The 15115-nt window shown below is 37.4% G+C and overlaps 2 protein-coding genes across 7 annotated transcripts in view; one reads left to right on the top strand and one right to left on the bottom strand.

Moving 5' to 3' along the window:
* TANC1 (tetratricopeptide repeat, ankyrin repeat and coiled-coil containing 1) overlaps positions 1-15115 on the top strand; it is a 70964-nt gene that overhangs the window by 48788 nt on the left and 7061 nt on the right. For all 6 annotated transcript variants that reach the window (XM_090143410.1, XM_090143413.1, XM_090143409.1 and 3 more), the window contains 12 exons: positions 991-1222; positions 2580-2746; positions 4502-5109; positions 5280-5388; positions 5613-5735; positions 6606-6842; positions 7885-8070; positions 8868-8946; positions 11203-11336; positions 11868-11991; positions 12113-12288; positions 14637-14769. In XM_090143410.1, coding sequence (XP_089999536.1) covers positions 991-1222; positions 2580-2746; positions 4502-5109; positions 5280-5388; positions 5613-5735; positions 6606-6842; positions 7885-8070; positions 8868-8946; positions 11203-11336; positions 11868-11991; positions 12113-12288; positions 14637-14769 — 2308 coding nt within the window. The remainder of the gene's footprint in view (positions 1-990; positions 1223-2579; positions 2747-4501; positions 5110-5279; positions 5389-5612; positions 5736-6605; positions 6843-7884; positions 8071-8867; positions 8947-11202; positions 11337-11867; positions 11992-12112; positions 12289-14636; positions 14770-15115) is intronic.
* Positions 11324-15115, bottom strand: part of WDSUB1 (WD repeat, sterile alpha motif and U-box domain containing 1) — a 30887-nt gene continuing 27095 nt past the window's right edge. Inside the window, exons 12-13 of the transcript XR_016468069.1 lie at positions 11851-11985; positions 11324-11406 (exon numbers count right to left, since the gene is read on the bottom strand). The gene's annotated coding sequence lies outside the window, so the exon portion shown is untranslated. The remainder of the gene's footprint in view (positions 11407-11850; positions 11986-15115) is intronic.

Raw genomic sequence — 15115 nt, 5'->3', positions numbered from 1 at the left:
TGTTAGAAAGCCTCTGGTCTTGGGGGGGGAAACAGACTGATTTGCAAAGCTTCCTGCATAAGCCAGTAGTCAGCAGTGGGACAGTGGGAGTAATCTTGGATACTTCTAAACGATATAAGAAGCTGCCTATCTGTTCTGCCTCTCACTTTATTAATTGATTTCTGCTTGGTCTCAGAAAGATTGTTAAGTTAAAAAAACAAATTCCATCTGCTCTAAGTATATATGAAAAGGTTTGGATCCTTAACTTCCAAAAGAGGCAGTACATTCTCTTTGAGTATTTGCTCAGTATGTTATCAACAGGCAAAATTCTGAAAGATAAATAAAACATTTGGACTGTGCATAATGAATCTATAATCCACAGTGTTGTCTGAATATTGTCTGTTTTCCATACAGTGAGAGTTTGGAGTAAGCAATTATAAATCTGTTGGCTTGTTCATTGTGTGTGTGTGTGTGTGTGTGTTACGTTATTATGCTGTTTTTCACTTTTTGCAAAAGTAGTAAAAAAAATAAAATTAATGACCATGTTGCATGCTTTATGCAAATAATTATGAGGAAAACATGGGATTATTGTTGATGTCTTTACAGTGATGTGTATTATTTGGACACAGTGTTATGAAGCTCGCTGAAGTTACTCTGAACACTGTATTTTCCTTGTGGCTTGTTTTTTTTTTTTCAAAGAAATATAACTTGTATTATGTTTTCTTTGTAAGTATTTTTTTTGCTGCAAGAATCTGAAGTTTTGATTATATTTCATGTTGGCATGCCCTACAAGGTCAAAATCCATTTCACTGTCTAACTTCCTATGCCTTTACACAAGTCATCTGACACAAATTGCAGAGTTGGATAATTATTCTAGCACTGAAAAATATTTTGTAGATGAAAGAGAAATTTAGTAAAGCTTTATCATACTTGACTATCTAAGACACAGTATTATTATTAGTGTCTTAAAAATTGATGGGTAACCTCTTTTTTTTTTTTTCTTTTCTCCAGGTTGTTGCTTATCATTATTGTCAAGCTGACAACACGTACACTTGTCTTGTCCCAGAGTTTGTGCACAGCATTGCAGCTTTGCTTTGTCGTTCGAGTCAATTAACAGCATACAAAGATCTTCTAATAAGAGAGCCTCACTTACAAAGCATGCTTAGCCTGAGATCTTGTGTCCAAGATCCAGCAGCAGCTTTTAAAAGGGGAGTGTTGGAACCACTTTCAAACCTCAGGAAAGGTAAATCAAGCAGGAAGTGACTTGGAAGCTGCATGTAAGATGTATAAAAAGTGGGGAAAAAAATAAAAATGAAAGCCTTCAAAAATGTCTATTCTAATGCCAAAAGAGAAATAGGTAAAGCAGCACGTTCCTGAGGAAAGGATTCTTTAGCTGTGGTGATTGGTTGTAGCAATTATAGGTAGTTTTTTTGTATTTTGAAGTCAAATTCTACGAAGCATCCAAAATCACATCAACCTTATGTTTGTTTCTTGCCAGAAAACTCAAGGATAGCTGTTCAGCTTGAAATTAAGGCTCGCACATTTCACACTAAAGGATTTTGGTTTTGGACGCTGTTGGCTTTAGTCACAGTTTTTCTGCTTAGTTTTTTCTGTGCCTGAAGACTTGCGAGGTGGATGTGATTATTACTTACTTTTAAAAATCGAAATAAGATATGACAGTTTTCCAAGGAAACATGTAACAACGTGATTTTGTATTTCAAAAAAATAAATCCTGCAGAATCTGCCTTTAGATGGCCTTGTATGCCAACTTGAGCAGGTACTCGAGATATGGTTAGATGAGGGAGGTTTGTCTGAACAGAGTACATATTGTTCCTCTGAAAATCAAACTGCAGTTCCTGACGTTTTTTTTATCTGTTAAATAGATAGATAAATAGATTAATCTATTAAATATATGTGATGCTCATTGACAAATCTGATGTTTGTTTTTGGAACATTGATTCTTAACCAGAATGAACAGCATTAGTTTATTAAGCTATTATTATTACAAAATAGTCGTCTCAGTTTTGAAAGTGTAAACAAATACCTTTGTGATTTTTACAAGTTGTATGTTTTTCTTGACTTTTTTAAGTTCAGTAAAGCATAACTTAAGTAAATGGTTAAAACTTATATCAATTAATAGCTTAAACAGCATAGATTGCATTCTTCCCCTATGTGTGCATCTCTTCTCTGTTACAGGCTAACAGCCTTGTTTAATTGTTAAGCTCTATTCAAATCAGCTGTAAAATAGATCCATCATAAATAGCACAATCAAGACCTCTGTACTGTGATTGCTTCTATTTATTTTTTTAGCACTCTATAGCAACGTTGTTTTATTGTTATGAAAACCAAAGCTATTAATTGTTTTTCTTGCCTGAACAACATCATTAAGTATAATACGTAGATTGGTTGAAGTGGTAGTTGTACTGTTTTTCAGCAGTTAAAATGTTTAATCTGTAAAATAATGTTTAAATGCCTTAAAATGAGTTGTTAGGCAGAAAAATACATTTTTATTCCCTGGCATTTAAAATTTGAGAATAAAATGTTGCATAATAGCAGAATTTATAATCACCTTTTCTTTTTTTCCAATTTTTGTATTTCAGAGCAGAAAATTCCTGAGGAAGAATACCTAATTTTGATCGATGGTCTAAATGATGCTGAATTTCATAAACCTGATTATGGCGACACAATTTCATCATTTATTGCAAAGATAATTTGTAAGTTTCCTCCCTGGCTGAAGCTCATTGTGACTGTGAGAACTAATTTTCAGGTAAAAAAACAAAGCCCTTTTACCTTTTCTTACCCTCAAAAACAAAGTGATCTTTAGTGATGCAACTGCATTGTTAAGAAAAACACAGGTTTTAGAGGAGTTCAAAGTCAGGTCTTTGGGGTTGGTTTGTTGGGGTTTTTTTTGCCTTCTGCTATAAAGAAATATGCAACAACAAAGTAGAAGTACGATAGTGGAGGTGTGCTTGTTATGTTTCAAATCTGTTTCTTAAGTATGCTAGTTGAATTGATAATATGAGAAGTAGGGAAATGGAATACGTTTCTTTGTCTTTCTGGGGGGAAATGAACAAATGAATGAGTAAAAAATTTAGTAATAATAATTAGAAGTGCATAGTGGTCTTATCTTAAATGCTTACATGCTGGAGTATAAGTCTGCTATTATCAAGCTCTGTGTTTTCACATTTTAGGAAGGGATAAGTTGCAAATTCATTGTCAGTTGACGTGATTGATTCCAAGCCTTAGTACCATTGGTCTCTGTATTGCTTCATCCATTTGTTCCCTCTGAACAAATAACTCCAAAGTTAGAGCATCATTTCGTCGAATTAAGCAGATGAAAAATACTTGCAATAGTCTTTAGAATGTTTGAGACCCTATAAACTTTTTTTCTTGCACTACACAGCAGCGTTCTGTTGGAAGTTATGTTATTGTTGGGTTTTTTTTCTAGCTCTAATCCCATTCTAAGATCTTCATTGTTTCTTTTTTCATTTCATTTCAATAATAACACTTCTGAAAGTATATCTTCTTAATTGTCCTTCACCTTCTCCCTTAGATAGCAACCTTTATATTTTCACAGTGCTTGAGATACAGCCCTGCCTTTCCCATGCTACCACTCAACTAGGCATCCCACATTTGCAAAGAAGAAAACGTGAAGGAGAACTGCAGTCCAGCTCCATAGTATATATTTCCTAACACAACAGAGAGTATGTCTAGACAGAAGTAGGCCATAAAAATGTATTCAGGTTGACATGTTGAAGTGTATGACTGTGCCATACGTGATACTTGCCTTAAACTAAACAGGGCTGAATATGTGTAGTAAGTGCCTTTCTGGTATGTTACTAGACAATGTGACAACGAGAATATTCTTTTCTCCTCACATCTTTAGATCTATTCTTTAATAGATCACAGAATCACAGAATGGCCAGGGTTGGAAGGGACCTCAAGGATCATGATTCTCCAACCCCCCTGCCACTTTCAGGGCCACCATCCTCCTCATTTCATACTAGACCAGGCTGCCCAGGGCCCCATCCAGTCTGGCCTTGAACACTTCTAGGGATGGAGCATCCACAATCTCTCTGGGCAGCTGTTCCAGCACCTCACCACTCTCTCTGTAAAGAACTTCCCCCTGACATCCAACCTAAATCTTCCCTCCCTATAATCCCCAGATAATTCCTTCCACCTCCTGCCTTCCCCTTGCCCGCTTTAGAGTCCAGTTCTGGTAACTTTTTTGTTCCCTTAGTTTTGAAGTGATCATTTTTATAGGAGATGACCTCTACAGCCTTGCAGAGATTGGTGAGTAAAAAAGTTGAGAACATCCTATGCAAAATGATAGAATGCAGAAATGCTGTTTTACCTCTTACCAGTGGACAGCATTTGCAAAATCACAGTAGTGATAGTGAATTTGGTTTCAGTCTATCTCATACTTGTTACAGAAGACAACTATAGCAGAGACACATTGCTGTGTACTTAGTTTTCAGTCGTGGATTGCTATAATGCCTGTGTTTTGTTCTTTCTTCCCCAGGAGGTAGCAAATTCACTACCCTTTATCACAATATCCCTGGACAATTTTCCAGACAACAAAGAAATTCACAATGACTTGAGTGCTTACATTCAGTACAGAATTAATAGCAGTCAGGAGATTATAAACAACATATCTTTAAATGGAAAAGCTGATGCGGCTATAATTGGGAAAGTGAGTAACCATCTGATCATGAGAAGCCTGGGATCTTATCTCTATTTGAAACTGACTCTGGATCTTTTCCAAAAAGGTCATTTAGTAATCAAAAGTGCAAGCTACAAGGTAGTGCCAGTGTCTCTATCAGAACTGTACTTACTTCAGTGCAACATGAAGTTTATGACAAACTCTGCGTTTGAGCGAGCCTTGCCAATATTAAACGTGGCTCTGGCATCCTTACATCCCATGACAGATGAACAGATTTTCCAAGCTATTAATGCAGGTCAAATAAACGGAGAACAGCAATGGGAGGACTTCAGTCAGAGGATGGAAGCTCTTTCATGTTTTCTGATAAAAAGGCGTGACAAAACACGTATGTTCTGCCACCCTTCCTTCAGAGAATGGCTTGTTTGGAGAGCGGACGGTGAAAATACCGACTTCTTATGTGAGCCAAGGTAAACAAAACTTGCAATAAGTCATTTTCAAGTAACTGCAGTTGTTTTACATAATTTCAGATATTGTTGAGAGGACAGAGTAAGGCTAAAACACAAGCATGACTAATATTTTCCAAATTTACTGAAAAGTGTTGTTATAAAAGCTGTTTGAATTCTGTTCCTTTTATTAGGAATGGACATGCTTTATTGGCTTTCATGTTTTCTCGACAAGAGGGAAAACTAAACCGCCAACAAACTATGGAACTTGGGCATCATATACTCAAAGCTCACATTTTTAAGGTAAAGCCACTAGCATAATAGATTTTGTGATCTAATGGGTATGCATGTACCTTAGGGATGCTTATCTAAGTTGCTTTAATAATTTGTTAGAAGCTCATGCAAAATACTTGAAATTGTTACTGGCATTAACAAAAAATGTATCTTCCTTTTGTACTGATGAAATATAGCTATAAATAGTCTCTATAACACTATAGAGAGATTTCCTGTTATATCATTCCTGCTAGGGTCTCAGTAAAAGGACTGGAATTTCTTCCAGTCATCTTCAAGCCCTGTGGATTGGTTATAGTGCTGATGGACTGTCTGCAGCCCTCGCTTCTCTGAGAAACATCTATACACCCAATGTGAAGGTAGGAAAATAAGCACTAGTGTATAATCAGTGTTTCATCTGTTGCTATTACTCTGTTAATGATGTTGAAATTAATGTAACAGTTCAGAAGAAAGCAAAAACGCTCTGCATCTGTAACTATTAACTGAAATCCTTTACAGCAAGCCTCCAAGTTTTCAGGCCATTGGTAATGTCCTATTCAGTTTTCCTTGGTAGTTTTGGTGTAAAGAGGGATTTCACCACGATTTTGTTGTAGCCACACTGTTACTTCTGACCTCCTGAGAAGGCATCCTAAGTACAACCTGTTTTGCTGGGCTTTGCAGGGTTCAGCTGTATTTTCTTGTATGGGGGAAGTATCAAGTGAATTGTAAAAGGAGAAGTACTGTGATAACAAGAATGTGATAACAAAATGGCAGAGCTTTACTTTATGAGTTGAATGCCCTAGGTTCTGGATTGGGAAAGCCAAGGTGATCCGTTGTGATTTTAGCAAAACTGCTATGCGTTTTGATTGGAAATTTGGTTGTCTACACGTGTGGACACTCCAATTTTTTTTTTAATGCAATCTCATTCTTCATTATTATATATATAGTAGCCCATGCAGCTTCAAAAATGGTAGCATTACAACACAAGAATTTGTGGTGAGAATGCAGTAAGTTCCACGATAGAGGTGGAATACTGAGAGTACATTGTTACATGGTACAATAATTCATTTGCTGGCAGGTGATTTTTAAGTTTTTGTTCTGCTTTGTATGTGGTAAAGTCCATGTCTGCCAGTTAAATCTGATTCAAAATCAGGGAGTTACACACGAGGATCTGAATGAAAAATTTGGAGTTGATTAACAAGTGAAGCCAAATTTGAAGTAAAAATTGTTTTATTTAAATTAAATTTTAGGTGAGTCGGCTGCTGATCTTGGCAGGTGCAAATGTGAATTACAAGACTGAAGTACTAAATAATGCTCCAGTCCTGTGTGTTCAGTCACACCTTGGACATGAAGAAGTGGTCACTCTTCTACTTGAATTCGGCGCTGCTATTGATGGAACATCAGAAAATGGAATGACCCCGCTTTGTTATGCAGCAGCTGCAGGTCACATGAACATAGTTTCACTGCTGTGCAAAAAGGGTGCAAAGGTAAGCTGATGCACAAAGACTGCAATTTTCACAGCCAAAAGTCTTGAGGGGCCTAAGAATGTTGTTGTTGATAACATAACTATATGCGGATGTAATTAACACAAAGAGAATTCCAGAGTACAAAAAGAAAGTCCAGAACATGTACACAGACTTTTCAACTGAGCATTTTCTCTCTGATCATGTCCATGACTAATTTTACATGCATTTGTAATTACTCTGAAGTTAGTAGGACTACACACCTACCAGGTATCAAAACCTTTGCATTACTATTGCTTAAAAACAAAATACAGAGAAGGTCTGACCTTGCAGCATTTGCAGTGCAATCAGTCAGCCCCCTCTGTGAACAGATGCCTAGTTTCTTCCCAGCTGGAAGACTGTACGCTTCCCTTTGTAGTAGTCCCATCCCAGACCTCTAGCCTGCTGAGGTCCATGAGAATGGCAGCACAATCATTTGACATACCAGCCACTCTTCCCAGTTTTTTGTCATCTATGAATGTGGTGAGTTTGCACTCTGTTCCATCATACGGGGCACTGATGAAGGTGCTAAGCACTATCAGGCCCATTGTTCATCACAGGAGTATACTGCTGATGAGTTGTCCCCAACTTTGTGCTTGGGCTCATCTGATCAGCCAGTTTTAGGTACATGTCAGTGAATGTTGTGTAACCCATATCTATCAGCTTGTCCATGGCAGTGTTATGGCAGACAGTGTCAGAAGCCTCACTAAAGTTAGCACAGACAACATGTGCAGCACTGCCAAGCTAGTCACCTTGTGGATGACAATCAGGCTGGTTAAGCATGATTTTTCCTTGGTAGATGAACCTTGACTGTTTCTGATCACCATTGCATCCCTTGTACATTTAGAAATGATTTCCAGGGTTAGTTCCTTCGTAACTTTCCCAGTGACCGAAGTGAGGCTATTTGAACTACATATTCTTCCTGTTTTTGAAAATAGGAGTGACATTTGCTCTCTTCCAGTGCTCAAGAGCTGCTTCTCTCCATGACCTTTCACTAGACTTTTTAACTTTATTTTTTCCAATGCAGGCTGACTATCTAGACAAAAAAGGGCAGTGTGCTTTGGTCCACAGTGCATTGAGAGGGCATTGTGATATCCTTGAATATCTTCTGAATGTTGTTTGGATAGCTTCTTCTCAGGAACAAAATTCACTAAGAAAAAGCCAAGCACTGCAGCAAGCACTGACAGCAGCTTCCAGTATGGGACACTGTCAGGTAAGTTGATAATTGGAATATTTCCAAATCTGTAGGAATTTATCAGAATTGTACAACAGTACTTGCAGCTTTTTTTTTTTTTAAGGGTTTGTAAAGCAGAATTGTTGAAACTTCTGGTATTTTAAATATTATGCATTCTTAGTACCTGTTGTAAATGTTGTAATTAAACATCCAATAAAATGAATTGGTTCAGAATTTTGTCTACTTGTAATTCTGTCTTTTCATTGCTACTCTTGAAGCTATACTAAGTCTCCAGTATACTGATAATATTCAGTGTTTCACAGTATACATTTGAAGATTCTGAACTGCAATTAACTTGAATTAATGATTAACTCAATCTAATAAAAAATCTTATTTGTTATCAGCTGATGAAAGTGAAAGCAGCCAACTACTCGATTATGAGAAAAATTGATCTCATCTATCATAAAAAATTACTTTTATCTAGAAATGTCCACCTGCTTTTTATTCATTCTTCTTACCTAGAAAAAAACATTTCATTAATTTTAAAGAAATTACATTCTGCCATTTCAAATGTTAGTGCTTTCCATGCATTCGATATAGCACTTCCCCTGAAAATACCCATATTACCCATATATAATTTCGCCTTTCCTGCTGTTGATATTTCAGCAAGCAAAATGTAGGGTGATTTTGCTCCCTTTACCTGCTTGCTGCAGCCTTGTTAACCATTTGTTTAAAGTAGCCTTTAGAAGAGCCTTTAATGTAATGATCTTTTAATAGCAAATGGAACATAGCTTGATGGTTTTTTTGTGGCTAACTAAATCTGCTGGTTTTGACAGGTGGTTTGTTACGTCTTGGCAATTGAGAAGGAGCATGAAGTTGACATCAATGACACTGATGCCTTGTGGGGAGAAACAGGTATTTTCTCGTATTTTCTCCAATTAGAGCTGTTCATTTAAGAAGAGGATTTGTTTGTTGCTGTTGTTCTGCTTTCCTCTGGTTATTGAAACCTATCAGTTTTCATAATAAATGAAGTTTGTAGGCATAAGTGCAGAAGTTCTAACTTAAACCTACTCACCTCATGGAGTGAAAAGAAGAGTTGCTCTGTGTTAGAATCACTATAAATTAGTCACTGTCTACTTAAATTGCAGATTGTCTGTGGGAATACAGTGCTTCAAGCTTCAGTATAGAATTTCATTCAATTTTGTATCTGTATACAAACTTTTACTTTCAAAAATCTCATCCATTTGCCAGAACTCTATGCCGTTGCCTCCTTCCTGCTAGACACTGGATGAAAAGATAGCCTTTGTGTGTGTGGCAGATATTGGATTATTATGATTTTTTAAAGGGACACAGTAAACTGTGCAGCCTGCATTCATTGTAACCTGAAGTTAGAACGAGTACATAGACTAATTCTCTCTTTTGTCCTTACAAGTTCAAATGATCTATCTGAGCACTTCAGTTACCATTGTTTTCAGTCAGGCCTCTTTCAAGCTAGGATAAGGAGAATTCCAGTGGATGATGAGTGTCTTTGTAAAATAGCTATAAGAGGGCTTAGCCCTTCCCTACTAGTTAAATTATTCTGTAATGCTTAAATATTTTTAAGATTTGCATTAATTAAGATGACTGGGAGACTGAAAAAAGTAGTGTTGATTTACTGGTGAGGAGCAGTTTGCCAGGTATTTTACTATGCTGTACAAATGTTTATTTTTACTGGAAAAATAAAACTGAGGAAATATGAGGAAACATCAGGGGAGTTTTCACTTAATGGAAGGCAAACCAAGAAAAGACAGGACACAGAGACATTTGAATCGATAATTTCTAACAAGAGTGCAGACAATATTTTGTGCTATTTTGTAAGTAAATAAATACCCGTTTTCTTTCTGCTTCTGTGATTAAACATCTTTGCTCTCCTCGGTACACGGAAAGACAATGACTAAAACATATCCTTAGGAAAACTCGTGGGATAAAAACTACTGTCTGTGCAAAGCATGAATGAAAACATTCATGAGAGGTTCAGTGGGTGGATGAATCAGGCTGGTATTGGTGGCAAAAGTGATCAATAGGAAAAGTATGAATAGAGAGTAACATGATCATTTGGAAAGAGGTGTAACACAGCAGAATATCTGGAAGTTAAGATAGAGCTCTTAATGTAAAGCAGTGATGGCTTGCAGAGGGAATTGTTGCATGCAGAGGTGCTGCTAAGTCATGACACAAGCCTAACATTATGAAGAATTATGGAGGAAATGAGAGAAGGCTCTCTATGAGTGTCACTAATGCAAAGGCCATACTACAGAATGTTAAGTAGTAAGTTAAACAAATGCAGAATAAATTTTACTTATAATGTATTCTTTTTATAGACTTTATTTTTTTTTAAGTTGTACTTTTTCCCAAGTAATTTTCCAAACTTTGTCTGTCTTATACACGGAAACATTCTTTTTTTCCTACAAAGTACAGTTTCTGTCTAACATTGTTGGCTGCAGATCAAAAATCTGTCAAATTACTGGGTTTTTTTCATCTTAATGAATTGTTCTTACAGCTTCTGTTCTGCACCAGTTGCTTCTTTAGCTGTTCATTTAAATTCTTTCCTTCATTCTTGGGGCAGAGTACTTTTTGCAGAGTACTTTTTGCAGAGTATCAGGTGATTTTCAGTGGAGTAGTTGGAATTCCTGAGCAGGGTTCAGTCGTGATGGTGTTTAAGCAGACTTTAAGGGTTCTGTAATCTCATGCTTGAAGAGAGTTATATTATTGCTCTAACATCAGTTATACCATAAACTAAAAAGCTGGCACTCCCTTTGGGAAGGGCCTGCTGGAAAGAGAAGCAGCTTTCTTCTCACAGGAAAAAGAACAGTAAGGAAAAAGGAGCATTAACTGCCTCAAAGATAGGCTGGTGGTTTTATGCAGTATTTTCATAAAGATTCTCTTTAACCTACAGGCTATGCACGTGATGTATTTGTGAGAATTACCTTCTGATTTACCACAGAATGTCTTTGGGTTACTGGCTTAACCTGCTTCTGACTAATCCATTTCAGTCTGAGAATAGTTAAGAAAATCTTGTGGGGCAGCTGAGTTGGAAAAAAAAATAGGAGGTCCTTAGCACTAATAGAATCCATGTGTGTCAAAGGATGTGTTAAAACAGCTAAAAGAAGATGCTGATGAGAATGCTTCTTTTAGCCTTGACAGCTGCTGCAGGAAGAGGAAAACTGGAAGTCTGTGAGTTACTTCTTGAACGTGGAGCAGCTGTGAGCAGAGCTAACAGGAGGGGCGTTCCGCCGCTCTTCTGCGCAGTACGGCAGGGGCACTGGCAGGTCTGATCCTTCTTTGCAATCTGACAGAGTCACGTGGGAAGCTGTCCTTGATTTCTCTCGATCTCTCGTTCTGTAATAAATTACTGCTAATTTTAAAAAGTGCATTTGCATTGACTTCTAACAGAAACAGACATGTTCAGAAGTTTGTTTTAAGTTACTTAAAGTAAATGTAAATTATTTGAGAATACATTGGTTGTATGCTGATTGTAGTTGTAATACACCTAAAAAATAATGTATGGAATTTAAAATACTTTATTTGCTCTGCCAAGAACAGAGACAGTTTCAGATGCAGTAGATAGCGTGGACTGCATCTGGTATGAATAGAGAGAACCTTAGAGTAAGGAGCCCCTCTCATCAAGAGAAGTCTCTGAGTTGTTAGGAAACAGTAGTTAAGTTGAGCAGGATTTCTCAATGATTGCTATAAATAACACCTCGATCCTCTGCTCTAAAAGTTTATTCACGTAGCATAATGGCTAGAATTTAAACTTGATTATTTATTTTTAAAAAATCTTACTTCTATTTTAATTTCAGATTGCTAAACTTCTTCTGAAGCACGGGTCTGATGTGAATTTAAGCGACAAGCAAGGCAGAACTCCACTCATGGTGGCTTCTTGTGAAGGACATTTGAGCACTGTGGAATTTCTCCTTTCTGCAGGTAGAAAATAAAGACTGTTTCAGTGCTGCACAGCTGTACCAGAGACTGCATTCATGTAAGTTAGGTTATTTTGCAGATTAAAAAGGACATCTCCATTACAAAGCTGATCTTCATTTTATAGGTGCAACTATTTCATCTCTGGACAAAGAAGGGCTGACAGCTTTGGGCTGGGCATGTCTAAAAGGCCACAGAGAAGTGGTTCAGTATTTAGTTGAGAAAGGCGCAACAGTTGATCAGACAGACAAAAATGGACGAACACCTCTTGACCTGGCAGCTTTTTATGGAGATGCTGATATTGTAAGTAGTTCGTAAATAGTAGAAAACCAAGACTTGTATTGATTTTTCATAACACAAAACAAAGTTTAAGAAAAAAGTTATCAGCCAAAATAGAAAGGAAATTTTTTGTGAGTAACCAAGATGGTTACACCACTAATGTCTTGACTGCAGTTAAGAAGCATTTACTCTGAATAGAATTTTCTAGGTAAGGTTTTAGTACCAAGCTAATTAGAAGTCCAGCATTATGCATATGTGTTTTATAGTAGTGGGTGTGTTAAATCTCAATATAAAGGAACATTATAATTTCTGTTTTTGATGAAATGGAATTAAAAAAGAAAAAAAGTCTGTGGAATGTAACATGAAAGGAAAATACATCTTTTTTTTCCTGCCTTTGCCAACCAGTCAAAGTAACTGGATAGAGTCAGAGTCAGCTGGGAACCTGAGTGGAACAGAAGTGCTAAGAGAGACAGAGGAAGAAGAATATTGCCAGAATGGATGAAATTAAGAAAGGTTTTAGTTCTCTGTTGCTACACAACATTACTTTTCCATGATGAGCATTTTACAAGTTCTTGCATGGGAGTGAGAGAACTGTTAGAAATCCTTAGAGTTTTCATCTTAGGAATCTCACGGGCTAAGTGCATTCCAGTGTTACTGTCCAGTCTATAAACTTGTAAACACAAAAGGCCTGAGATGTAGACTCATTTTTTTCTTAGTTTGTTCCATAGGTCATTTTAGAGACAGAACAACAAGTGAAGTCCCTTTTTCAGTCTTGTATCTTTCTCATGTACTACCTTCTTCGTTTATAATAAATGTTAAAATGCAAGAATTAAAGGCATTTTAGAGGGAAGTCCTTCTGAATCTGAAATGAAGTATGCCTGTAATGGAGGTCAGAATTCTGCAATAGCTTTGAAGCCTGTGACTCAGAATTCTGTAAATCTTTGTTTGTGATCTTGGCATTTATTGTATATTTTTGTTCTTGTGCTTCAAAACTCAGCAGTAAAGCACAGTTCAGAATTCTGTCCAGACAGGAATAAAACTGCAGTCTGTGTGCAACTGCAAACAGATCCTACAGCTCGCTGGGACTTAGAATGAATAGTATATGCAGCTTCTCAGACCAGTGTCTGTTTTTCTACAGTTTGCATGTACAACATCCTGTTTTGAAACAGCAGTTCTTGAAGAAAAGTGCTGCGGTATAATTTGCTGTAGACTTTAAGACCCATTCTGCTGTAATTAAAATTAATTTGATATTGTAAGCATGCCCTTAGATTCTGAACAGGCTTTAAGAAGTTTCAGCAGTCACATCACAGAGCTCTTCCTGCAACTGCAAGTGTTTCTCAGTAAAATTGGGTGCACAAAGGTTTTTTGTTTCTTTTTTTCCTGCTTGGGATTGAAGGATATTGAGTCCTGCATGGCCGTAGCGTGGGCTGTCCCACTGGAGCAGTAGCACAGCCTGCCAGGGCACCTGATGGATTGGCCACATGGAGAGTTCCCAGAGCTGAACAGCCTGATGTTTTGCTGGGGCAGAGGCCAGCAGATGTTGGGCTTGGGTGTCTGGCAATGGAAAGGATTGTTAAAAACCACTTTCCATGCCATATTGCTGCCAGTCACATTTAAGCAAGCAGTGGTTACCTGAAAGAACTGTTGCTTACATCAAAGCTGTTGTTGTTGTAATACTCAATATATTGCACTTCTAATTACTGTTACTGATGAAAGAATTAGTGCTTGGAAGCTGATGGTATCTGACATTCGTTTTCCTAAACTTATTTGCTCTTGTTGCGTTTCCTGTTTGCTGTATTTATGCTTCAAACTATGGTGTTAGACTGCTGGAATAGATGGTTAAGAAATTAATAAAATAATTGTCTGGGGCTTTTTTCTCTTTGTGTTGAACATGAAACAGTTCTTCAGCACCATAACTTCTGTTTGAATTGTTAACTAGAATGTTGTGAAGTATCTGAGACAAAAATGTTCTATTTTCCTTGCATTGTGTTTGTACAACTTTTTGTCCTCTACTGGGTGCCGTTCAGGTGCTGTGCCCAGTGCCTCGCAGTCCCTGGTAACCAGCTGAAAGCTCACGTCCTGCACTGCTGCTGTTTGTCTTTCTGGTACAGCTGCTTCCAGGAACGTGGATGGTGTGGTCTGTCTGTCTGTCTTTGACTGGGGCAACACAGCTCTTAGGCGCAGTTTGATAGTGTTCCCATCTCTGCTGTATTCCGTGGGCTCGGTTCAATGGATTTAAAATGATGTAAACACACTCTAGAGAGTATACTCAGTATGCTTCAAGGAAGCTTAGGAGGTAGTTTGCATGATTCACTGTTCTGCATCTCTGACCAAGAAAAACGTGACAAAGCTTGCTTTGTTTCTTTTCACAGGTGCAGTATTTGGTAGATAAAGGAGCAATGATTGAGCATGTTGACCACAGCGGCATGCGGCCACTGGACAGAGCCATTGGGTGTCGTAATACATCAGTGGTGGTGATGCTCCTGAGGAAAGGAGCTAAACTAGGTTAGTAAACCTGTCACATGCTCGAGGGAAAGAACTGTCTGCTATGCTACAATTGTTGTCACTTCTGTAAAGTAGATTGAATAAATAATTCTCAAAGCAGACTACTTTGATTTGTGGGTGCCAGCTCAAGTAACAGGTATCTTTCCTTCTTTTAAAGATATTCGTTTGATTCACTTGAGAAGAGGAAATAGTAGTCCTATTCTTCTCCTTTCATGTGTGTTGATTAAGAAGCCCTGAAGAGTTAATCTTTACATGGTTAATCTGTCATATGAAAATAATGTTTACGCTATTAGTGATCCTTAGTTCTGGCAGTATTACTGATTTGGGTGAAGAAGTGTTACATTTA

The sequence above is a fragment of the Phasianus colchicus genome, chromosome 7 (genome assembly GCF_987193195.1).
Source record: "Phasianus colchicus chromosome 7, bPhaCol1.hap1.1, whole genome shotgun sequence".
Taxonomy (NCBI): Eukaryota; Metazoa; Chordata; class Aves; order Galliformes; family Phasianidae; genus Phasianus; species Phasianus colchicus.
The sequence above is the reverse complement of the archived record's forward strand: the minus strand, read 5'-3'. Positions and strand labels throughout refer to the sequence as shown.